General features: G+C 39.7%; 1 protein-coding gene across 4 annotated transcripts in view; it reads left to right on the top strand.

The window, feature by feature from the left end:
- Positions 1-26,039, top strand: part of arhgef28a (Rho guanine nucleotide exchange factor (GEF) 28a) — a 379,030-nt gene that overhangs the window by 312,654 nt on the left and 40,337 nt on the right. For all 4 annotated transcript variants that reach the window (XM_072257921.1, XM_072257920.1, XM_072257923.1 and 1 more), the window contains 4 exons: positions 2,153-2,200; positions 10,370-10,858; positions 15,154-15,228; positions 15,350-15,662. In XM_072257921.1, the coding sequence (XP_072114022.1) occupies positions 2,153-2,200; positions 10,370-10,858; positions 15,154-15,228; positions 15,350-15,662 (925 nt within the window). The remainder of the gene's footprint in view (positions 1-2,152; positions 2,201-10,369; positions 10,859-15,153; positions 15,229-15,349; positions 15,663-26,039) is intronic.

The following is a 26,039-nucleotide window of genomic DNA, read 5'->3' as shown; positions in this document are numbered from 1 at the left end:
TCTGTGATGTGCAGAGACCTGTGCATTGCCTGGGATCTTCCCCAGTGCCTTGTGGAATTTTCCATTTATGACAACATGTCAACGCTCAAAAAAATGTTGGATTTCAGATGTTTTCAGATTTTTGGAATTTTGGATGAAGGACACTCAGCTGGAGTAGGGATAAGAGGGTATGGCCTGATGTTGAGAAGTCTTTGATGATGGATGCTGCCGTCTTGTTTACTGATGCAGGAAAATAATCCAAGAGTTTTTCCAGTTGGTTCTGCAGGCTACTTCCTATCTTCTCACCTCATTTACACTTTTCCAGCTCAGCCCATCCAAAGTTGCTTCTTCACTCTTGTATTGCATCTTTCTATGTAGGGTTTTGCTTGGTAGTGATTATTTCAGCTACTTTGATAGCTTGAACAAATATATTAGTGGTAACTCTGCCTCCACTCATATAAGGCTTTTCTTGTGTACTGGCAATGACTGCCCAAAATACTTCAATATTTCCAGTATAGAGGCAAAAGGTTGTATTGAAAATGCTTTGGCATATTACCAATGGCCTGTGCACTCAGAACACCATTGTTACCAGCAGGAAAACAAGTACTGATGCAAATCACTGCACAAACTAACCTGAAAAGTCTTTGCTTTAAAATATGACTGAAGATCTCAAAAATTCCATGAAAGATAAAATGCAGCTGATGGCAATGTTATTTCGGAATCTTAGATCACTAGATGATGACATACAGAGGAAAACCATTTAGCTCATCTTTGCATCATTTGTTTTTTTTAAACTTAAGGATTTTTTGGTTGCAAGAGGTGATAGCGTAGAAGAGCTGGATCAAAAATTTGTGAGATGTTTCTTATTTATCACTAAATGATATAGTGGTATAATAATTTGTCCACAGACAGTGGCACATTGTACTAAGTTGTCAAATGCATTTTCAGAGGCAGAATACAATACACTCTTGTACTGATAGCCTGAGTCTGCAGGCAACTGCTTTTAATTAATTCTTTAAACTGAAATCGAATTCAAGATTTTAAATCTGCAGTTCTTTAGTCTGCCACAAGATGGCAGAAGGTGAACAAAGGGGAATGATTAATTTTAGTCTTTATCTTGCTGAAAAAATTACTTTATAGAATGTTTTTTTCTTTGGCAAGTTATTCATTTTGCAAGATCCATCTTGCTTGTTTTCCTGTACTGTTTAGTCAGTCAGTTCAGTGAGCAGACACAGAATATAGTACATTAATTTGAGCTGCTTTTGTTTGGGCTCATAAGGTAGCCGTGTGATTATGAATGCAATAAATCAAAATTGTCTCTGGAACCATTCATACATGATGGGAATATGGAAGACAAAAGAAAACTGATTTTAATTTATTATAAACAAGAAAAAATTTGCTGATGCTGGAAATCTGAGCATCACGCAGCATTACGGAGAGGCTTTGACCCGAAACGTCGACTGTACTTTTTTCCATAGATGTTATGTGGCCTGCTGAGTTCCTCCAGCATTTTGTGTGTATTGCTTTAATTTATTACAGCTGTAGTTATTATTATGAAACAGAATTACTTAGTATCTATCCTAATTTTATGATTTAGTTCATAAACTTCCCCTGGCTTTACTTATGGAATTTAAATTAAAACAAAATTTCCTTGCTTCCAAGAAGTTCTGAAAATATTTTTGAAAAGGTATAGCACCTATTCACCAGAATGACACCAAGCTTAAAGAGTTAAATATAAATTCTCCAAAATCCTAGCTTATATTTCTTTTAGAAGTTTAATGACAATTCATTGTAGTTAGAAAAATGTAATTGCTTAATAAAATAGATGCAGCTAATATATCCTTGAGATGGGAGGCTGCAGAAGCAGCAGTTATAATCTTAAGATGAGCGTTAAGCCATATAGGATATTTAAGAATGAAGTCCTTACAGGAGGCAGGGTGGGAGCCACTATGGATGAGATACTATGTGAATCAGTAGATGCTGCCATCCTATCCTTCAGGTGTTCCAGCAACCAAAATTAGTAACATCATTTTCTGTTTGTTAAGGTGCGCTATAACTTCTAAATAACTGCTTTTGACTCTTACTACTTAACAGGAGATAGTATATTTCCAGAAAAAAAGGGGGTGAATATAATTTTACATTTACTAAATAAATATTTTCTTTCTTCTTGTAGATTGTTCACAGTGTGCAGAACCTCACTCAGCTTCTATACAGTTTACAGGTTAGTTAATTTTGTCTTTAATCATCTAAGTCCATTTTGGAATGATTTGTAAATTTTCTACTCAGAGCAATGTCTGTGAAAACTGGATGTTGAATGTACGGATGAATCAGGCTGTTGAGTTTGGCCTGTGAGGTATTTGCAGAGACGGTAGTGTAGCGGCTAGTGCAGTACTTTACAGAAACCAGCTGTAAGATCAGGGTTGAATTCCCATCACTGCCTGTAAGGAGTTTGTACATTCTCCCCGTCACCGCACGGGGTTTCTCCCACATTCCAAAGATGTGTGGGTTAGGGTTAGTGAGTTGTGGGCATACTATGCTGTGGCACTTGTGGGCTGCCCAGCACTATCCTTGCTGATTCGCTTTCATGCAAAGCAACATATTTCACTGTATGTTTTGGTATAGATGTGCAGATAAAGTTAATCTTTCTATTGTGGTTCAGAAAGCTCCCATATTGAGAATGACATTGACACACGTGATACTGCTGGTAACCATGAATCCCGTGGATTGCAACTGTCATGTATTCAATGCATGTGGAAGACTTACTGCCACTGTGGTTAAGATAGATATCACTAGCAAGATTGTAACTAATAGATTTCTGTAAATGTCAGTATGAGAAACATTTAAGCTCCTAAAATATTATAGACTTTAGTGATTGATTGGTGTGACAGAAGATTAAGGAGTTCCTGTTCACTGCAAAGCTTCTGAGATTGACTATTGTCAAGTGTACCAAGGTAGAGTGAAAACTCTGTATACATATAATTTCATTACAGCAGTGCATCGAGGTAGTACCAGGGAAAACAATGACAGAATGCAGAATAATATGTTAGAGTTACTAAGAAAGTGCAATGGAGGCAGATCATAAGGTGCAAGGCCATAATAGGATAGTCTGTGAGGTCAGGAGTCCATCTTATTGTACTAGAGAATTGTTGAATAGTCTTGTAATGACAGAATAGAAGCTGTCTTTGAGCCTGTGACTACATGCTTTCAAGCTTTTGTATATTCTGCCTGATTGGAAGGGTGAGAATAGAGAATGTCTGGTCTTTGATTATGTTGGCTGTTTACCGACACAGCATGAAACATAGACAGACTCCGTAGAGGAGAGTCACATTTAGCATTAAAGCAAATAGGATTTTAGACCATAAGACCATAAGCTATAGGAGCAGAATTAGGCCATTCAGCCCTTTGAGTCTGCTCTGCTGACTGTTTTATTATCCCTCTCAACTCTATTCCCTTGCCTTCTCCCAGTAATCTTTGATGCCCTTCACGAATCAAGCACCTATCAAACTCTGATTTAAATATACCCAATGACTTAACCTCCACAGTCGTCTGTGGCAATGAATTCCACAGGTTCCCCATCCTCTATCTAAAGAAATCCCTCCTCATCATTCTTCTAAAAGGGCGTCCTTCTTTTCTGAGGCCTTGCCCTCTAGACTCTCCCATGATTAGAAACATCTTCTCAATTTTTTGATGGATAATGTAAGGGTATGAAAGATATATGTAGGAAAACGATGATAAAATATTTTGTTTAAGGAAGGATGTGTTTGATTTGGAGCAGGACAGAGGAGAATCACTGATTGATCACTGGTTGGTGCTGGGATGCATGAAGAAAGTTTATGCACGTTGGTCCGTGTGCATGAATAAATGAGAAGTGATCTTCCTGAGACGTATACAATTCTGATTGGAATAGACTGGGTATCTCTGAGAGAATCTTTCCATCAGTGAGGGTAATGAAGAGATATACTTTCAGATTAAGGTGTTGCCCATTGCAGACGCAGATCAGGAAGAATTTCTTCTCTCAATTCGTCAGTGATGAACTTTCACAGTTCACTGCTCCAGAAATCTGTGAATGTATTCAGAGCTATTCAATATATCCAAGGTGAGAATCCCATGTCCACGCATAACATAGTTGACAAAAGTGTTGAATGATTTGGTCCTGAGTACGTTTTGCATGCACGAAGAATGCACAATATGCAGATGATGACGATAATTCTCTTTTGATGCTGGCTTGGTGCCTCCCCTGCAAAAGTAGGTTTCATCGACCCAGCCAGAAAAAAATGTGACCTTTTTAGTAAATACCTGAGTTAACTTTGAATGGATTTGGAATGGTCTCCATCACGGTCTGTGCTTCTGAATTCCCTTCTCCACAATGTCTTCTATCTTTCTGAGTTGAGGTTTCCCTCTGACGTAGTGAACAGAGCTAATGATTGCATCTCACTCAAAATGCTGGAGGAACTCAACAGGTCAGGCAGCACACATATATATGGTGGGAAATTAAACGTAGGCACTTTGAGCTGAGACCCTTCATCAGACCACACCACCAGCCTGCACATTCAGTGGATCATTCGTTGCAATTTCTGCCAGCTCTGTTCTGATTCCCAGACGTATTTACACATCCCCTCCCACTTCCAGTATTTTGAAGGGTCCATTCCTTTGCAATTTCTTGTACCACTCATTCACCCATCCCCTAAACACTCTCTATTCCCTCCCAGTTTCCTATGCAACCACAAGTGAGAAGAGTATGATAAAAAGCCCCAAGGACTCAAGGGTTATAAGGAGCAGGCAAGGACATTATTCCTTAGAACAGTGATTCCCAAACATTTTGAATTAGTGACTCCTCCAGCCATTACATAAAAACTATAAAGAATTTTGATTTATGACGCACAGTGAAAGAAAATAGGAATTTCAATTTTAAAGCAGTGCTAATTAATTTAAAAATTATTCAAATCTATTTAAAGCTACGAATAAAATTAATTGTTTATTTAATTATAGTAAAACAATCTTCATGAGCAATTTTAGAGTATACGTTAGTAATCTTAACTATTCACTGCTTCATTGCTTTTTCACCTTTCAATGAGATGGATGGGCTTGGTGCAGGACTGGACACCATCTATTCCAGCAGACTCAGGATGAAAGCAATCAGCATAACCCGAGACACCACACACCATGGCCACTCCCTGTTAGACCCACTGCCATCCAGCAAAAGGTTCAGGACACTAAAAGCCAGAACAAATAGACTGAGGAACAGCTTCTATCCCAGTGCTGTGGCCTCCATCACACCACTCCCACAGGACAATGACTGAAACTGTGGGCACACACATGCACACACAAGGACTCAAATACTTGTACTAACGGCACTTTGTGCATTACTGTGATACTCTGGTGCTGCTGCAACCTATTTCATAGTCATACTTTATTGATCCTGGGGGAAATTGGTTTTCGTTACAGTTGCACCATAAATAATTAAATAGTAATAAAACTATAAATAGTTAAATAGTAATATGTAAATTATGCCAGGAAAAAGGTCCAGGACCAGCCTATTGGCTCAGGGTATCTGACCCTCCAAGGGAGGAGTTGTAAAGTTTGATGGCCACAGGCAGGAATGACTTCCTATGACGCTCTGTGCTGCATCTCGGTGGAATGAGTCTCTGGCTGAATGTACTCCTGTGCCCAACCAGTACATTATGTAGTGGACGGGAGACATTGTCCAAGATGGCATGCAACTTGGACAGCATCCTCTTTTCAGACACGACCGTCAGAGAGTCCAGTTCCATCCCCACAACATCACTGGCCTTACGAATGAGTTTGTTGATTCTGTTGGTGTCTGCTACCCTCAGCCTGCTGCCCCAGCACACAACAGCAAACATGATAGCACTGGCCACCACCGACTCGTAGAACATCCTCAGCATCGTCCGGCAGATGTTAAAGGACCTCAGTCTCCTCAGCAAATAGAGACGGCTCTGACCCTTCTTGTAGACAGCCTCAGTGTTCTTTGACCAGTCCAGTTTATTGTCAATTCATATCCCCAGGTATTTGTATCTGCTACTTATCTATTTAATACTGTTTTTCTATTACTGTCTTGTTTTTATCTACCGCTTTATTTAATTGCCTAAGAGGAAGCCAAACAGAGTTTCATTGTACCTATGTATAATGACAATAAAGATCATTCAATTCAATTCAATCATCTTCTCATCATCAGGCTGAATGTCACTCAAGAGAAGTCTCAAATCCCCAAGTTAGGTTTTATTGCTTTGAAAGAGGTTGGATGACTGCACTAAAACTGTGCTCCACCGACTATGGTATTGGAAAGGAAATGAAGAACATCTTGACCTTTTTCTACCATTCAGGACGGCATTCAGAGATTTCTTCCTGAAACCAAAAGTCTTGATATGACCTTTTGAACCTTGGCTTCAACCCCCAAGTCATTTTTTAGCAAGATCAGTTCTGCCTTTATCCTTTCTGTTATTTCATCATTACAAGTGTCCAGGAATGGATTATTCCTCACTTGCAGACCCCAATCAGTTCAGATTGGCAAAAACATCTCCACAATCACAATCAGCACAGGTGTACCATCAGGCAGTGTGCTTAGCCCCCTGCTCTACTCCCTTTACACTTATGACTGTGCGGCTAAGCACAGCTCCAGTGCCATATTTAAGTTTGCTGAAGACACCACTGTCTTAAGCCAAACCAAAGATGACGATGAATCAGCATATAGGAGGGAGGTTGAAGGTCGGACTGAGTGATGTCACAACAACAACCTCTTACTCAATGTCCATGAGACCATTGATTATTGACTTATTATTGATTATTAACTTCAGGGGGATGAAATCAGAGGTCTCTGAGCCAGTCCTCAGAAGAGGGTTAGCAACTTTACATTCCTTGGTGTTATCATTTCAGAGGACCGATCCTAGACTCAGCACGTAAGTGCAATTACAAAGAAAGCAGTGCAGCACCTCTACTTCCTCAGGAGTTTGTGAAGATTCGGCATGACTTCTGAAACTTTGACAAACATCTGTAGATGTCTGGTAGAGAGTATATTGACTGACTGGTATGGAAACTCTAATACACCTGAACGGAAAAGGCAGTGGAGTTGGCCCTCCCCACCAATGAGCTCATCTATAAAGAGTGCTGTCACAGGAAAGCATCATCCATAATCAAGGAGGTCCACCACTCAGACCACGTTCTCTTCTCGCTGCTACATCAGGGAGAAGGTAGAGGAGCCTCAGCACTCACAGCACCAGGTTCAGGAACAGTTATTACCCCTCAACCATCAGGCTCTTGAACTGAAGGGGATACCTTCTCTCAACTTCACTCGCCCCATTATTGAAATGTTCCCACAACCTATGGACTCACCTTCAAGGACTCATCATCTCATGGTTTTGATATTTATCACTTATTTATTCTTTCTTTTGTTTTGTGTTTGCTCAGTTTGTTATCTTTGCATATTGGTCTTCCATTGATTCTATTATGGTTATATCATGTATTCGATTATATAGGATTTATTGAGTATGCCCGCAAGAAAATTAATCTCAGGGTTGTATATGGTGACATGTATGTACTTTGATAATAAATTTACTTTGAATGTTGAACTTTATTACCCAGTCTGGAATTTATTTTGCGAGAAGATCCTGAAATCTCTCTGACATGTCTTCATGTAGCTCATCGAGGTGGGCACAGTACATTTGAAGGTCATCATCTGGTGTTCTTTCTGTCTCTTATAGCACAGAGAGGCTGAGAAATTGGAAAAAGTCATGATAGCCAATGTTGTACCTAAATAGGGTTATCTTGAACAGAAATGTGGAGACGACTGATTAGGCTTTGATAAGGTTCACATCATTTCCTTGCAAATGAAGATTGATTTTATTAAGCTTTGCGAAGAATTGTGACAAATAAACAATGTCATGCCAAATATTCTGGAGTTGATTACTGAATGAAACATTCGAGTCTTCAAAGAATTTTATGATTTCAAAAAGCACATAAAAGCATCTCAGGCAGTTTCCTTTTGAGAGGCCTCTGACTTCCGTGTACAACAGCAAGCATTCAAACTATACATCATTCTCAATACAAAGCTCACAAAATAGTCGAGAATTGAGAGCATGTGACTTGATTCTGTTTGGCTGGAGCTGATCATGGATATGGTGTCCTAGCTGTCTACTGCTGTGAAAATAGTATTTAATGATATATGCAGCTGATCACTTAGATTTTCTGTGACAAGATGCTGTCTGTGTATTACACACTTAATGGTAAATACTGTATGTTAGGTACAGCTTTTTCAAGAAATTAGTAACCTCACTGTGGCATACTGTCATTGATGGTGCCCCATCTGTTGCACAAGCAAGAATGTTGATAGTCAGGATGTCCTTCTCTTTGAAAAATTGCTCAGCAACCCAAAATATTGACTCCCCTTTTGTATCTGTTTCTTGTCCACTTGCAAATATTCTCTTGAATCATGTTTTCATTTTTATGAAGTGAACAAAACCAAGGAGCAAAGATTTGTTGCCTCGTCCAAATGCAGAGCAAATTCTGTTCTCCTGAGTATGTTGCACAATTTTTCTTTCACGTTCTCAGACATTTCATTAGTTCGTCTTTGAACAGAGTTGTTGCTGAGCAGAATCACTTGTATTATTTGGTCAGGTGACTTATGCAAAGCCATACTCAGACCTCCCTTAGTGCTGGCAGAATCAGTTGTTCAGGGCTTTCCGGATTTAGCAATGAGCAATGAAATGGATGAAACACGCAAGCTGTCATTGTTTTGTAATGAAGTGCTGGTGAACATGTTTTAAAGTGTTTTCCATTTCTGAAAGTTTTCACTAAGTGACTGAAAATAAGCCAAGCTCTGTTTGCATTATCAAGTTCATGTACATTTATACAAAAGAGTATATAAATTGCACAACCTTGAGATTTGCTTGCTCTCAGGTAGCCACAAAGCAAGAAACACAAAAGAACCCAATTCAAAGAAAAAAAAGAGTGTTTTCTCTTCAACTGTTCAAGGAGTCTGGACAGTTTCATTGCCTCACTTGAAAAAACTGTTTTACACAACAGACGGATTGGCTGTTGTTGTTTGCAGATATAAATCCATATTTTAGATAATCCACTCCACACTGTCTACATTTCTTTTTTGTTCGGTCTTGCTTCTGCCATTTTCTTAATGGATTAATGACCATGGTCAAACTCTAGTACTTCGATCGATAAAGGGGAGAGTTATGACATCATCATAGCTCAAGCAAATCCTGACTCTCTGCCTGAAGGTACATAAGCTGGGGCAGTGATGTCTTGAATGGGCTGTGGGCTAGAAAAATGTGGTCAAGACCATTCAAAAGGGCAGATTCTTAACTTTACCCCATTGAACGGCATGCCCTAATTCACAGGAACTGCGTCACTATAGAGTATGGGAATTGTACTAGCTAACACTGTACTACAGCAATGAATGGCAATAATGGGCAGGCTAGGTCTGGAAATAACATGATTTCTTCAGTCCAGATTTCTCATGATATACCAAATGCAGAAGTGTCATATTGTTTTTCAACAACACTCTAACACGCAGTGAGCAATGTTTAAGAGAACGGTGGGTTAGCAAGAGATGAGGTGATTACGTGATCATTGTAATCAATTATTAGTCACTGAGGAGCAAGTAGGTGATCCATTTCTTAAATTAAGCCTATAATCCTTCAGCTGATGTTACTGAGCACCCCCGCTGCCCCATTTATCTATATAAATGATATATTGGTTATCATTTATATATTAGAAATTCCCTCTGCACCCCACTTTAGGGAACCACTGCTTTAGAGCACAGGAGACTGAGAGGTGATCTTATCGAGGTGTATAAAATCATGAGGGACATAGGTAGGGTGAATACACAACTTTTTTCAGGGTTTTCATTTTCAAAAACTAGAAGGCATACACTTAGGGTGAAAGGGAAAGATTTAATAGGAATCTGAGGGGCAACGTTTTTACACGAGAGGGTGGCAGGTCTGTGGTAAGTGCTGTCAGAGGAAGAGGTTAAGGCAGGTACAATAATAACATTTGGACAGGATGGATATAGATGGCTATGGATCTAACATGGAGAAATGGGACTAGTTTAGATGGGTAACTTAGTCAGTAAGGATGAGTTCATCCAAAGAGTCAGTTCCAGGCTGTATGGCACTGTGGAATGTTTTTGCTACGTTAAAGGTACATAAAAGGCTTTTAAAGATTATGTCATAATTGCTGGCTGGTGTTGCACAAAATGAACAATTAAATTAAATTTCTGTGCTTTTGAACTTGTGAGTAAGTATCTGCATCAAAGTGTACAGAAGTGAATAGGTTTATGTTAAATGTTCTCGTGAAGAGAGCCATAATGTTCATGCGTTCAGTGCCGGATAATGCTCTGCTCACTCTTGGGCTTTTTTTTCAGGCTGCAGTGACCGTCCAGGACAGTTACATTGAAGTGCAACGCCTGGTCTTGCAGGAGCGCGAACGATTTGCTCAAACCCATGGCCCCCGAGGAAATATGCTTCTTGAGCAAGAGAAACAGCGCAACATGGAGAAGCAAAGGGAGGAACTGGCGAACGTGCATAAGCTACAAAACCAGCTGCACCTCGAGCAGCAGCGCTGGCAGCAAGAGTGCGACCGTAGGCAGCGGGAGCAGGCAGCACGAGAGAGCAGGCTACAGGAACGTGAGCGTGAATGCCAAGAGCAGTCGCAGCAGCTGGGGCGAGACCGGGAAGAGCTGGAGGGCCAGTGGAAGGAATACCAGCAAAACCTGGAGAGACTGAGGGAAGGCATGAGAATGCTGGAAAAAGAAAAAGAAAAGCTGGAGTTGCAGCAGAGGCACCTAAATGCCTGGAAGCACATACGGCAGAGAAGTCTCCCAGTGATGATGTTACCCCTGGAGACCCCTCAGGTATAGTGGTTTGCACATTGATAAAATAAAATCATATAATTGGCTTCAGAGAAATTGTTTTCTATTGGTAGCCTCTACTTGCACTTTAAAAGCATTGTCAGTACCTCTTCCTGCCTGCAGGTAAATAATGAATCAAAACATACACAAATCCTATGCAGTGATACCACATTCTGTTTTTAATAACTATCTCTATGGTATAGAATCAAGGGTGGCAAACCTCTGGTACACACAAAACTTTTTGTTGGCAAGCAGCATATAGTGTTGGCCCTCGGTTCTTTAAATCCCACCCATAATAAAAAGTAATATAATGATTATCTTTACTGCCAAATGAAGCAACAAATGACTTTTTACAACCCAAGAGCTGTAAGTTATTTTCACAGTGAACATCTCATGTCGGCTTGGCACTAGCTAGATGATGCGAGAACAAGCAATGTTGAGTGATATCCTTGCAGACCTGGTGTGCACATCAGTATTTAGATAGTAACAACTTAGATATGATGTTATTTTTCAGTCGTCTTTTTAAAAGATTGATTTCAATAATTTTTGAACATGTTTTCTAAAATGCTTTATTTCAATCTGCCTCTGTTATACTTTCATTAATAGTAAAACAGTGAATACATGTAAAGAAGCAACGGGATTCACTCTTTTTCCAAAAAAAAAGTCCATAATTGTTGTTACTAATTAATTTATCATTAGTAATCTCTGCTCAAAATTACCATGGCATCCAAGGGAGTTTTTTTACCAATAGGGGCACCACTCTCAAAAAGAATAATAACCTCCTAGGTCAATGACGTAGGTTTTAAGGAGCATCTTTTTGAAGAGAGGTGCAGAAGCAAAGAGGTTTACAGAGGAAGTTCCTTGGACTACAGCAGCTGAAAGCATAGCCATAAAGTGACTAAATTAAGGGATATGCAGGAAGTCAGATTTGGAGAGCATTGATAACTTATAAGCTACAAAAGCTACTTGTAAGCCTGTGTAAGAGGTATAGAGAGGGGTGAAATCAAAAATGGATTCATTAACAAGGTGAGGATTCTGAGTTGAGCTGTTGCTTGAGTAGAATCCTTTGTAGACCAGCAGGCTATGGAAATGATAATTAGGACACAGCCACCAAACTTTTAGGTGTTGAATGAAGTGCATTAGAATGGTCATGTCTGGAGGCACAGGCATGCCTGAGAGTGTGCCTTTTGCTTCCAGCTGAGCTAATGTTGGGGGAGGTGGTTTGGGGAGGTAAGTGCTATTAGGTTAGTAGAGGTGGGCAATTCTGGAACATTTCTGAAATGTTTGAGGTTGAAGTTTGAAACCAAGAATGCAAGCAATTGATTCAGTCTCAGATATTTGCAAGAGGGAGACAAACTGTTGATGACTAGAGATTAGAGTTTTTGGTGGGCCAGATCAAAATGATACGAGACAGTTCATGAAACCACCAGCCATCAGCCACTTCTGGCTATCTCTGACTTCCCTATGTGTTGGATCAACTGCTGACCTCCATCTCCACTACTCAATCACTGATGCGCTCAGTGACAGAATACTGAAGAGAGGGTCAATCCATTGTCACTAGCCCCACACATAGTGTGTCATTGTGTTGTCCACATTTCATGTACAAGAGCCATTGTGGCAGAGACTGAAACTTAATTAGAATGTTGCAAATAGGGAAGAAGAAAATACTACACCTTAATCGATAACAAAACAAAACCAGATAAGCTGAAATTATAAGTGCAAACGACAGGAATTCTGCAGATGCTGGAAATTCAAGCAACACACATTAAAATTGCTGGTGAACGCAGCAGGCCAGGCAGCACCTCTTCCTAGAGATGCTGCCTGGCCTGCTGCGTTCACCAGCAACTTTTATGAAATTATAGGTTCTGCTTTAAGAACTTTACATTTAGATATCATAGAGTTACAGTTACACAGCTCAGAAATGGGCGCTTGGCCCATCACATCTAAGCCAACCATTTTACCTATCTACACTAGTCCCATTCATCCACACAAGGTCTGTATTCTCTATGCTTTGCCTGTATAATTGTCTGTCTAAATGTCTTCTAATCATAGTGATTATATCTGACTCCACCACCTCTGACATTAAGCTGCAAATATCAACTCACTACAGTTTAGTCACATAGGTTCCTTCTTAAATCCAATACTGAAAAATGCAGCTATGCATCCTGGGATGAATTTTAAATATGGGTGTATTATGTCAGAGGAAAATGGCAGAAACTATCTTCATGTCCACTTCTTTCCTTTGAAAAGCTGCCTGTAGAATGAGTTGGCCATATTAAATCGTAGCATGAAAGGGCAGGAAAGATGGTTACTTGTAAGTGCTCTAAGAGGACTGCCTGTGAGGTAGAGGAAGCAACTGATTTTTCCTCTAGACTCAGCAAGCTACCCAATAACTCCTGCCACCACCCCTCTCTCTCATCTGTCAGCTGCCACCCCTCCTGTTACCTGGTTCTCCCCCAACTACCAGCAACTGCCACACTGGTACAATTAGAATACTGTTTGATGGACCATATTCTCTCAATATAGATATCACCTGCGCCACAACTACCATCTCCCCTCTCCCCCCAAGTACTCACACCCATAAAACACCATAAAGGTTAATTGGAAGAGAACAGTGATGATGGACAGTCTCTCTTGTCCCTTGTCTCTCAGCTCATCATTGGTAATAATGTTGGTTATGATTCTGCTTTAGGATACTATGATCAAGTATTCGTTCATTTCTGCTTGTAGTTGTTGTTTTATGGAAAAAAACATCTTCATTTATCTACTCTTTGGGCATTGGGTCCATGTTACTTGTGGCAAATTCGAGTGGCAGGTGCCCGATTGGTTTGAGACTTCCGTTGCCCACTCATTTTATTGACATTTCTAAGCCTGAGGTTCATTACAATGAAATTACAAAAAACTGCACCAGACTGGTGCAGTTTACTAAGAACGATTCTGCTTAAGAATTTCTGTTACACACTCTGATGAGAAATTGGAAAGTTAATCTATTGGTTCTTCTCAGCAGTATCCAATATTTCTGATTTAGAAATAAGAGCCATTTGTTTATTATGAATTTATAATTTGAAATGTTTGATGTTTCATAACACAAAATTGTGCATTGAAAATGCAATGTGCTAGCTCCAATTTTGCAGGAGACCCTCCTCCACTCCTTAAAGCCACCTGCATCATGCACTCCAGAAGAAGCATTTCTATAGTAAATGATGTCCAAAGCGCGACAGAGTTGACTTTTCTCCAGAAAGGTCTTTCATTTGTTAGCTCCACCACTGTGGAGATAGCCAAGGCCATCAGCCGGAGCTTGGATTTTAATAGAGGGAAGGGGAGAGGGGAAATGTTTGCACAAAGTAAACCTGTGGTTGGGATGACATAAATGCCAATCCTACCTGGAGACATATAGCAACATTAAGGGATGGCATCCAAAATTGTGATAATATAACAGTGGTTCGGTGTCAAACCCATGAACAAAGAACAAAGAAACAGCAGCAGCATTCTCTTTAACGCCTCTGAGAACAATTACCAGGAGAATAAGGTACCCTGATTCTTTCATCTGAAGCCTTCATTATACTCTATACTGTTCGAAATAAGTTTTTGTTCAAGTGAATGATTACTACTCTATTATGACTGGATAACCCTATAAATAATTGGCATAATGTACAGTTTAAAGATTTAATTAGAACTGCTCTGTGTTTCTACCAGTTAAATAATTTGCAATATATTTAATTGTTGCATCTCAAAACAGCTTTGAGTCAATGACAAGCACATTCAATTATGAACTAATGGAAAGTGTGACTACAAATTTGTAATGATTATAATTTGCAAACCATCAATTAATATCCTTATTTGAAATTCATTGTCAGTCATCAAAATGGTCTGTCACCCAATGCATTTATTATATACATATGTGAAGCTATTTTGAGCTGTTTTCCATTTCTCTGTTTAAATGATTAATAATTTTTTTCCTTAGCTTATCTTTGTAATGAATACAGTTAAATACAGCAACAAATTGTATAGATATCCAAGTGCTTATATGAAATTCACCAGAACTGTATTTTTAATATAACCTGCTTCAATTACACATAGCACAACTGACCAGTTAGGATTACAGTAACTTGCTAGAGCAACACACACAAGATGCTGGAGGAATTCAGCAGATCAGGCAGCACTTTGTCTGTGTTGCTTAGAATTTCCAGCATCAGCAAAATGTCTTGTGCTTATAGTAACTTGTCAGTATTATTTTTGAATTAGTTAAATAAAAAATATCCAGGTTTGCTCCTTTTATTTGTCGTTCCTCTTTTCAGGAGAATTCTAGCCCTTTACATTCTCTCCTTAACACACATTTGAGATCAGAACGGATCGTGGCAGCACAGCAGCAGGTGAGTGTGCCATGTAAAAGGTTTTTACTACTACAATAAGTAGCATCAATGAATAACATCAATTAAATAACTACAATAAATAACATCAATTTTCTCATGTTATTTGTCTTAATTCCTACAGGCCCCCTCTCACTCTCGAACAGGAAGCCTGGGTGGCACACCACCAGACGCAGCATCCATTTTTGTAAATGAGGCCGCACTCCAGTATTCTCTGAACAACCACCAGAGACCAAACAATGTTCAGACATTTTCCGAGTCTCACAGGGTGGAGAGCTCCCTGGGCTCCATTATAAGGAATAATGAGAACTTGAAGCATGAAGTTCCAGTTCAGCTTCTGAGTACAACCAATCAGCTCCTGAAACTTACAAATGTCCAGCAACATATCCCAACAAAACTAGCAAGTTTTTCCAAAGGAAACAAGGAAAAAAACAAAGGTACATGAAAATAATCTTTAATTATTGTATTTCTTTTGTGCACTACCTTTCTATTCTGACTCATTACATTGAGTAAAGCACTTAGGAAAACATGTTTGGATAGAAGGAAACACATATTTTGCCTGCAACCATAGGGTGGTTGCTTCTCTCTAGCCTGTATTTTACCTCAGCAACCTCCATTGCCAATGTAGTTGAAATTTTACATTGACTAAACACCAATACAACCGATTATTTGCTCATTGAAAATGTACTGAATGTAAATTGGCTATTGATTTGCCTCCATTGCAATTTATCATGTCTGTTGATTGGCCCTATGAGACAATCTGCAAATGTGATAAATTATCCTCTGTTTACTGTTGTTATACATTGCAGAATTATTCATGATTTGTACCATATGTGTTTTCTAACAAAAGAAGATCCCAATATAGAAAAGTGCAAGGAAAAGAAAAATTTAAATGAAATTGCTGTGGAATGAACTATAGTGCCTATAAAAAGTATTCACTCCCTTAGAAGTTTTCATGTTTAATTGCTTTACAGTTAAAGATAATTTTACATTTTTCATAAAATTATGAAAGGGATAGATAAAATAGAGGCAGGAAAGTTGTTTCCACTAAAAGATTGGATAGATTTTTGCATAGAAAGGGAATTGGGAATTATGGGGAAAAGGCAGATGGGTGGCAGTGAGTCCACAGCCAAATCAGCCATGATCTTACTGAATGGCGGAGCAGGCTTGATAGGCCAGATGGCCGACTCCTGCTCCTATTTCTTATGCTGTTAAAGCATTGAATCACAGTGGATTTAATTTGGCTTTTTTTGACACTGATCAACAGAAGAAGACTCTTTTGTGTCAAAGTGAAAACAGATCTCTACAAAGTGATCTAAGTTATAAATTACAGATATAAAACACAAAGTAATTGATTGCATAAGTATTCACCCCTTTAATATGACACACCAAATCATCACTGGTGCAGCCAATTGGTAAGTCACATAATTAGTTAAATGGAGATCTGTTGTTGGAGATCACTGTGTGCAGTCAAGGTGTTTCAATTGATTGCAATAAAAATACACCTGTATGTGGAAGGTCCAACTGCTGGTGAGTCAGTGTCCTGGCAAAAACTACACCATGAAGACAAAAGAACATTCCAAGCAACTCTGTGAAAGGTTATTGAAAAGCACAAGTCAGGAGATGGATACAAGAAAATTTTCAAGTTACTGAATATCCCTTGGAGTACTGTTAAGTTAATCATCAAGAAATGGCAAGAATATGGCACAACTGTAAATCTACCTGGAGCAGACCGTCCTCAAAAACTAAGTGATCATGCAAGAAAAGGACTAGTGAGGGAGGCCACCAAGAGACCTGTGACAACTCCAGAGAGTTACAAGCTTCAGTTGCTGAGATGGGAAGAGACTGCACATACAACAACTGTTGCCTGGGTGCTTCACCAGCCGCAGCTTTATGGGAGAGTGGCAAAGAGAAAGCCACTGTTGAAAAAAACTCAAATGAAATCTGAGCTAGAGTTTGCCAGGATAGATGTGGGAGACTCTGAAGTCAGCTGGGAGAAGGTTCTATGGTCTGATGAAATCAAAGTTGAGCTTTTTGGCCATCAGACTAAATGCTATGTTTGGCATAAGCCAACACCGCACATCAAAAACACACCATCCTTACCATGAAGCCTGGTGGTGGCCGCATCATGCTGTGGGGATACTTCACTGCAACAAGCCCTGGAGGGCTTGTGAAATTAGAGGGTAAAATTAATTCAGCAAAGTACAGGGAAATTCTGGAGGAAAACCTGCTGCAGTTTACAAGAGAACTGTGACTTGGGAGAAGATTTGTTTTCCAGCAAGACAATGACCCCAAGCATAAAGCCAAAGCTACACAGGAATGACTTAAAACAGCAAAATGAATGTCCTGGAGTGGCTAAGTCAGAGTCCAGACCTCAATCCAATTAACAATTTGTGGCTGGACTTGAAAAGGGCTGTTCACTCATGATCCCCATGCAATCTGACAGAGCTTGAGTATTGTAAAGAAGAATGGGAAAAAATTGAGGTGTCCAGATTTGCAAAGCTGATAGAGACCTATCCACACAGACACAAGGCTGTGACTGCTGCCAAAGGTGCATCTACTAAATACTGACTTGAAGCAGGTGAATACTTATGCAATCAATTATTCTGTGTTCTATATTTGTAATTCATTTAGATCACTTTGTAGAGATCTGTTTTCACTTTGACATGAGAGTCTCTGTTGATTAGTGTCAAAAAAAAACAAATTAAATCCACTATGATTCAGTGTTGTAAAACAAAAAAAATGAAAACTTCCATGGTATTGGGGGGGGGGGAGGGTTGAATGCTCTTCATAGGCACTGTACATCTGAATGTTAACAAGATATTGCCTCTCCTATACTAAAGAACAGTTTTATCATAAATTGTATTTTTACATATTAGAAGTTTATACTGTATCTGTCAGAATGGTGTTTCCTGAGCTGTTTAATATAGGTCATCAATAATTAGGAAATGGGTTCATCCTGCATTATTTGGTCATCTGATTGATTGAATTGGGAAAGAATAAGTCAATTCATGTCTTTTGGATATTAAATAACTAATAACAACCAATTAGTTATTTTTGAAATACAGTTCCTATGGTTTTGTAAGCAACTGAAGCAGACAGTTTGCATGTAGCAAGATTCTATGAATAGCAAATGGCACAGATAGTGGTTTTCCATGGATCCTGGGATAATCATTAATCTTGGTATTGGAAGCATTCTCTTTGTCTATATTTCCTTCCACAGACAGAGAAAGTTTTATCCACTGATCCTTGACATTCAGTGGTATTTCTATCCTCATTCCATGGCTCACCATTGATTTGAAACCCAAGAAGACCAGCCACATAAGTGGTCTTGGGCAGATACTTGGGGGTGAGGGTGATTTTGAAGTACTTGCTGAAGCTAGTGTAGAATCACAGACTCTTCTGCAGGTGGAATGAAAAGTGCTTGGTGGTGTGAGTGGCTGAGTAGTTTGTTAAATGGTGCTTTTCTTCTGCTACTGACATGGGGCTTCTGTGTTGGTGTAATGCATGGACTGAAGCTTCTCGATACCATCTCAAAAGCACTATGATATCTGTGGCTTTAAGAGCAGGTCAGATGCTGGGTATCCTGTGATGGTAACAGGAGGGGTGGCAAGTGCTTTCTAAAGTTTCACTGTGACTTGTATGACTCATGATTGTAACATCTGTATCCGCATGATACAAAAAGTAGTGTAGGTCTCTACACGGCAATAGTGCAAAGCACTTCATAACAAAGTGGCCTTGACAGTAAGATAGGTATCATTAATGGCAATCAGGATGAAAGCTTTAGAACGCTGGGATATGCATAGGCTTGTTATTTAGGCAGACATCTGGAAAAGACAACTCAGTCCAAAGAAACATGAAGTAATGCTTTTGGAAAGTGGAAATAGGAGAGTATTGAGAGATGTGGAGGAACAGAGAGACTTTGAAGTTTACACCCACCAATCCTTCAAGATAAGTCAAATGGAGGTTAAAAAAAGGCCAATACGATACTGTCCATTATTTATGACAATATATACCACACCAGTTACACTACAGCCAAAGTACTGTTTACAGTGCTGGTCATCCATTACAGGAAAGATGTGATTTCACTTGGAAAAACATTGAGGAGATGTACAAGACAGTTGCCAAGATTGTAAAGTTTTAGTTAGCATAAATAATGGAATAGGGTAGGGTTGTCTTGTTTGGAACTGAGGAGCCAAAAACAATTAAGAAGTATAAAATTATGAAGGGTCATCATAAAGAAAAGAGAAAACATTTTGTTTCCCTTAACTACAGCACTAAAGACAATGTTTAGAGGAGAGATGATGAAAATATTTAAAATCTTGAGAGAGTAAAGATAGAAACCCTCATTCATTCTTTTAAAATTATTAGGATGTGTTTTTAAAGAACTGTATCCTCCAGGACTCCATTTTTGGGCTGGGTATCACTTTTTGACTTGCATGGACTTGATGGACCAAATGGTCTTCTCTGTGTCATAAATTTATTATGCTTGTAGCGCCTGTTTCAAACACAACTCTGTTGTGCAAACCATTCTATAATTCTGTCTTTTAAGGCATTTGACATCCAAGCCAGCCGTTCCTGGTGAGATCATAGCTATAATAACTGTCATTAGCTGCAATTCTTTTTTTACATATAGTATTTCATTACTGTACAAATTAATTATATTGATGAGTGGCGGGATCAGGAGAACAGATACACAATGCAATAAAGGTTAGAAATCAAAGATAATAAAAGTGCAAAGTACTGGGTTCACTACCAGAGGAAAGAATTGAAAAACAGGGAAGTTATTTAAATTTGTGCAGACTCAGGTTTAACCACGTTTGAAGCACATTGAGAATTTCTGGTGCCTCTATTACCAAAAAAAATTTAAAATGCTGAAAAAATGCCATGTAGATTTATCATAATGTTACCAGAACTGAGGGGCTGTATGTTTCATGAAAGATTCAATATACTGGAGCACTTTACACAAGAAAGGAAATTATTGACAGTTGACTCAGTAGAGACTTTATTATCATGAAAGAGTTTGCATAAACTGCAACACGGCATTCCCAATGGAGAAAGGAGCTTGGAACTATAAACGTATAATATCCAAAAGGAATTCAGAAGAATCATCTTTACCCAGAGAGCTTGTTACTTTAGAGGGTTGTAGGCACAGACAACATTGATGTAATTAAGTGAAGCTAGATAAAAATTCTGCAGAAAAATGTGCGATACGAATTTTAAACCTTTTTCAGAAATGACGTTTATTAATTATGAAATTAATACATTTTCTTAACCAAAGGTATTATGGAATACGGGGAAAGGTCAGGTATTTGAAGGCACCAATTATCAGAATGGCCTTGTTCGTACAGTATGTTTGAGTAATTGATATTGTCAGAAACTAAATAAAATTGTCATCAACTGTGATAATTGTATTTACAAAAAAAAATGCTGTTTAAGCCAAGTATTAATAGGTTTCTAAATTGTTTATAATCAGTTGTTACAAAATTACGTAAACTACTGGGCCAACGAGTGAAGAAGCTAAGATCTTTTAAAATAATTTCTAAGAGAAGTTTTATTACTTCACTCCTTTCCACTAAATGGCCTTTGCCAACTAGTATTATTCCGTGGAAACCTAATGAGGGTGATGATTCTCAGGAGTTTTTACATTTCATCAACATAGTTTGAGTGGAAAGTTCAAATGCGTGAACAGACAAGCTGCAACTGAATTCAAGTAGCACGAGGAGGCACAAGAAAATTCAACCTTGGTAGCCCATTGTTCATGACACTTGCAGTACCTGTGCGTGACACAAAGTTTCTGCTAAAATTCAAAATAGAAACCACAATGAATGAAAATATATTGTAATATTTAAAACTGGCCACATGCTCTTTGATCACTGGTTTGGCTTCAGGGAAGTGAATTTGACGTGTGACACTGCAGGTGCATCTCTGCATGCAGTGTGAGTCCCCCTAACTGCAACGGTAATATTAGTTAAGTTTAAAAGCCGGCATTTAATGCACCTTCATGAATTTACACGTGAATTATTAGTTGTGTAATATGGCATCAAATGCAAATTTGTTAATCATGTATTTCAACTCTTGATCCTTTGAGTTAAACATTTTCTATGCTTTTTGATTAAATACTATTTCATTAAGTACCATGAATAGACTCTGATTAAGGTTTTATTTTAAAATAAATAAATAGCTAGCAAAAGTGCCCATTTTCTTGGAGGCAGCCAGTCAGAAACTAATGAGCAATATGCCTGAGGCAGGTTCCCACAAAGCTAAAACTGGCAAAGGTGTGGAGAGTGCAAGAATTAGTGGGTGTGTGAAGAAGCGTGTTTGATCTTTCAGCATTTTGAAGGAATGATGTTGAATGAAAAGAAATAAACTCCCTGTAGCAAAAAAAAATGGTTCAGTTAATGCCTATTGTCAGCAGCATGTTATATTTAAAGCTGTAACTTTGATTGGATGTCATTTTATTATGTCTTTCAGGAGAATACTATAAAACAAAGCTTTAAGTAGATCTAGTTCTTCTATAAAAAAAATTACACCTGGATAAAAATATTTTTACAATTGTTTTTCTATAAAGCAAATACTTGCCTTCTGCTCCTTTTATGATTACATGTCCTGCACAACTGTGTCTGTGGGGTCATTTTCATGGAAATAAATGCAAAAATCATGGGTGTGTTACAACACAAATGTAGCAGCATTCCTCAACTGCAAAAAGAATGTGCATCAAATAATCCAAACTTTAGTAGAGCAATAACCTGTAACGTACAGTTTTAAACTGGATTAGGGAAAATCTTCAATGATTTACTTTCCAAGCTATTTCAAAAATGCCTGCATTACGGCCTGGTATGGGAACACCGATGCCTTTGAGTGGAAAATCCTACAAAAGGCAGTAGATTTGGCCCAGTAAAGCTCTCCCAACCATTGAACACATCTGCATGAAACATTGCCATAGAAAACTAGCGCCCATCATCAAAGATCCTCACCGCCTAGGCCATGCTCTTTTTCTCACTGCTGCCATCAGGGAGAAAGTACAAGTGCCTCAGGACTTGCACCAACAGGTTCAAGAACAGTTACTATCCATCAACCGTCAGGCTCTTGAACAAAAGGGGATAGCTACCCTCACTGTGCTTTTGGTGTTCCCACAACTGATGGTCTCGCTTTAACTTGTTATTTCATGCCCGTTATTTATTGCTATTTATTTACACCTGCATTTACAGTTTATTGCCCATTGATCCTGCTTACAGTTACTGTTCTACAGATTCGCTCAGCATGCCAGCAGCAAAAAAAATCTCAGGGTTATGTGGGGTGACGTGAACGTACTCCGATAATAAACTTTACTTTGAACTTCCATCACTAAAGGCGCTACTGCTAATTCTTCAATTCAGAAATATTGCCTACCCACTTCAATTCTTACATCACCTTCATCAGGCTAAAATGTTAATCATTCCTTCATCATCTGCAGACTCCTCTTCACTAATGGACCTCTCAGCACCACCATAAATAAAGTCATACTGTGCTATGTACTTCTTACATCAGACTGTCTTCGTTGAACTCTTCTGAACTTCGTTAGCATTTCTTCTCCCCTCATCCTCCATCCTTCCTCTCGGATTATTTTCTAAACGGTTACAAATCTCTTGCCTTGTGACCTGTTTTTTAAATTGTTCATGGGATTTTGGTGTCAAGTACAAGCTTGCCGTTTGTTGTCCACTCCTAACTGCTCTGAAGTAAATGGTTTGATGAAATGCATCGGACTGTAGAGATTTAAAGATTGGCTTTATTTGTCACACGTACATCAAAACATACAGTGAAATGCGTCAAATCAAATCAATGAGGTTTGTACTGGGCAGCCCGCATCTGTTGTCACGCTTCCAGCACCAACATAACATGGCCACAGCTTAACCCTAACCGTAACTTCGAGGGAGTTAGATATGGCCCTTGTGGCTAAAGGGATCAGGGGGTATAGAGGGAAGGCCGGTACAGGGTTCTGAGTTGGATGATCAGCCATGATCATACTGAATGGCGGTGTGGGCTCGAAGGGCCGAATGGCCTACTCCTGCACCTATTTTCTATGTTTCTATGTATACCTTTGGAATGTGGGAGGAAACAGGAAGCCCAGGGGTTATGGGGAGGAGGTACAAACTCCTTACAGGCACTGGCAGGGATCGAGCCCTGACTGGTGATCACTGGTGCTAGAATACTGTTATACTAATAGTATTCTGCTGTGCCACCCTGACGCCCAAGATGGTGCTGGAGATACGCCGAGATGTTTGGCGGGCAGCTCACCAAACTACCAGCTGTCCTACCTAATTTACTCCTTACGGACTGCGATCACTGCATTCTGCAGCCTGCAGTTTCACTGTGGGACGTGTGCTTTTGAAGCGTCTGAAGAAACTGGTGTTTTAGCGGACTATTGAAGGATTCGGCGAAGTGGACTCTCAAGAATGCAGCTACGGCACAACGGTTATTGTTAGAGCGGACCTAGGGCCAGAATGAAGTGAAATGTGTTGTTCATGTCAAATCAAATCAGTGAGGATTGTGCTGAGCAGCCCACAAGTGTCTCCAGGTCTGAGAGTGAAAAATGAACCAATGTTTAGCTGATGTAAGCGCTGAGCTAGATTATTAAAGTGAAGGCATCAAGGCCGAGGCTGAGGCCCGAGGCTCATATTTCCATGTCAGCCAAGATCCTCTACCTGAGCCTGTCCCGTCTGACTGGGTTTTGACCTGTTTCCCTCTCTTCTCACTACTGTCGTCAGACAGGTGGTACAGGAGTACCAGGGTCCACACTGCCAGGTTCAGGAGTAGTCGTTGCACTTCAGCCATTGGGCTGCTGGACTGGCTTCACTTGCCTTACCACAGATCTGGTTCTGTGGCTGTGGACTCGATTTCATGGTCTTTATGTTATTTGTTTACTTCTTTTACTGTTTGAACAATCTGTCTTTTTTTGCACATTTGAGACTCGTCAGTCTTGATTATGTGGGGTTTTATGTGGATTCTATTGTGTGGTTTTCTTGTTTTGTGGTTGCCTGCAAGAAGATGAATCTTAGGGTTGTATATGATAGACATAATAAATTTACTTTGAAACTTTAAAACTTTGTAATCGTCCACAGTCATGAATCTAGAGTCAGCTATAGACATTAAGGTGGCAGATTTGCTTCACCAAAGGATAGTAGTGAACCAGGTGACATTTCTGCTAAACTCACAGCTCCCTATACTAGACTTATTGAATTATTGATATTATATATCACAGCAGCTTTGCTAGAATTCAAACCCCATATCTCTGGATCAATAGCTCACCTTTCTAGATGTTAGTCAAGTTAGCTATGACGCATAGCCTCTCTAATCTTAGTTAGCTCAACACCCAACCCAAATTAACCACAATCGATTTATGATCTAAGCTTAGTCCTTTGTCTTAGCCTGCAACCCCAGCCTCACAATAATGCCAACACCCACCGGGAGACCTCAGCCATCATACAGTTTTACTCAAGAAACTGCTGAATTCTACTCATAGGAGCATCCCCAAATGTTTCACACACAATAACTGGTGTTTCTGTGAGTGCTGTTGTTTCATGGGCAAACACAGCAGCTCCTGTCATATGGCAAGGTGCTGGGAAGTCCAATGAATGAATAAGGGAGGGGCAGCTGATTGGGATGCTGCCTTCATACTGTGGGGGGGGGGTGGTATAGGACAAGTCTCTGATCAGCAACAGCTGTGCTTCACTGCACCATTAGGAAAGTGAAAGAGGATTATTTACAGAATATACAGCCTTTTCTATGACACTAGAGGCAAGAGGCACATGTGGCAGAGCATTAAGACCATAATGGACTGCAAGTCCACCCAGTGCAACAAGACAGTGACGTTTCTCTTCCTGATAGGCTGAATGTTGTTTACGCTCCGTTTGCTGAGCAGAACGAGGTGCTGCCGAGGAAGGCCCCTCTTCCTGCCGAGGTGCAGGCACTCTGTCTGGCCACAGCTGATGTGAGGAAGACCACTGCCTGCTGTGCGGCATGATAACATACCTGTTCAGGTGCTGAGGGACTGTGCAGCCCAGTTAACAGAGCTTCTAACAGACATCTTCAACGTCTCTCTGGAACAATCCACCGTCCCCTCAGGACTCATGACAGCCTCCATCGTTCCAGTGTCCAAGAGGGTGGCGGTAACCTACCTCAACAACTACTATACAGTGGCACTGACCTCAACAATAATGAAGAGCTTTGAGTGACTGGTTATGGAATGCATTACATCCCATCTTCCTGCTATATTGGACCCTTTTCAGTTCGCTTATCACTCTAATCGGTACAGTGATTGCGCCATAGCCTCTGCACTCCACTCTGTCCTGTCCCATACCATCTGGAAATTGGCATCTTATATATCAGGATACTGATTATCAACTTCTGTTTGGTATTTAATACAGTCACTCCTGAGACACTGGTGGATAAATTGCCCTCATTAACAACTCAACAGTGGTTGACCTCAGCAACAATGATGGCATAATGGTATACAGAGAGGAGGTGGAGGGGCTGGTAGAATGGGCACAACTTGAGTTTCAACATGAGCAAGACCAAAGAGATGATTGTGGACTTGGAAAGGTGCAGGCTGACCACTCCTCATCGCACATACATGACTTCTCTGTGGGGAAATTTAGGAGCACCAAGTTTCTGGGAGTGCACACAATCGACGATTTCACCATCCCTCAACACCACCTCTTTGCACGAGGAAACAAAACAGCATCTCCACTTCCTGAGGATTGAGGCAAGAAAAACTTTACAAGATGTGACATTTTCTTTGTTGTACTGTATTTAATTATACCCTTCAATTAATA

The sequence above is a fragment of the Mobula birostris genome, chromosome 5, assembly GCF_030028105.1.
Source record: "Mobula birostris isolate sMobBir1 chromosome 5, sMobBir1.hap1, whole genome shotgun sequence".
Classification (NCBI taxonomy): domain Eukaryota; kingdom Metazoa; phylum Chordata; class Chondrichthyes; order Myliobatiformes; family Myliobatidae; genus Mobula; species Mobula birostris.
Note: the sequence above shows the minus strand (reverse complement) of the source record. Positions and strands in the feature narration are given on the sequence as shown.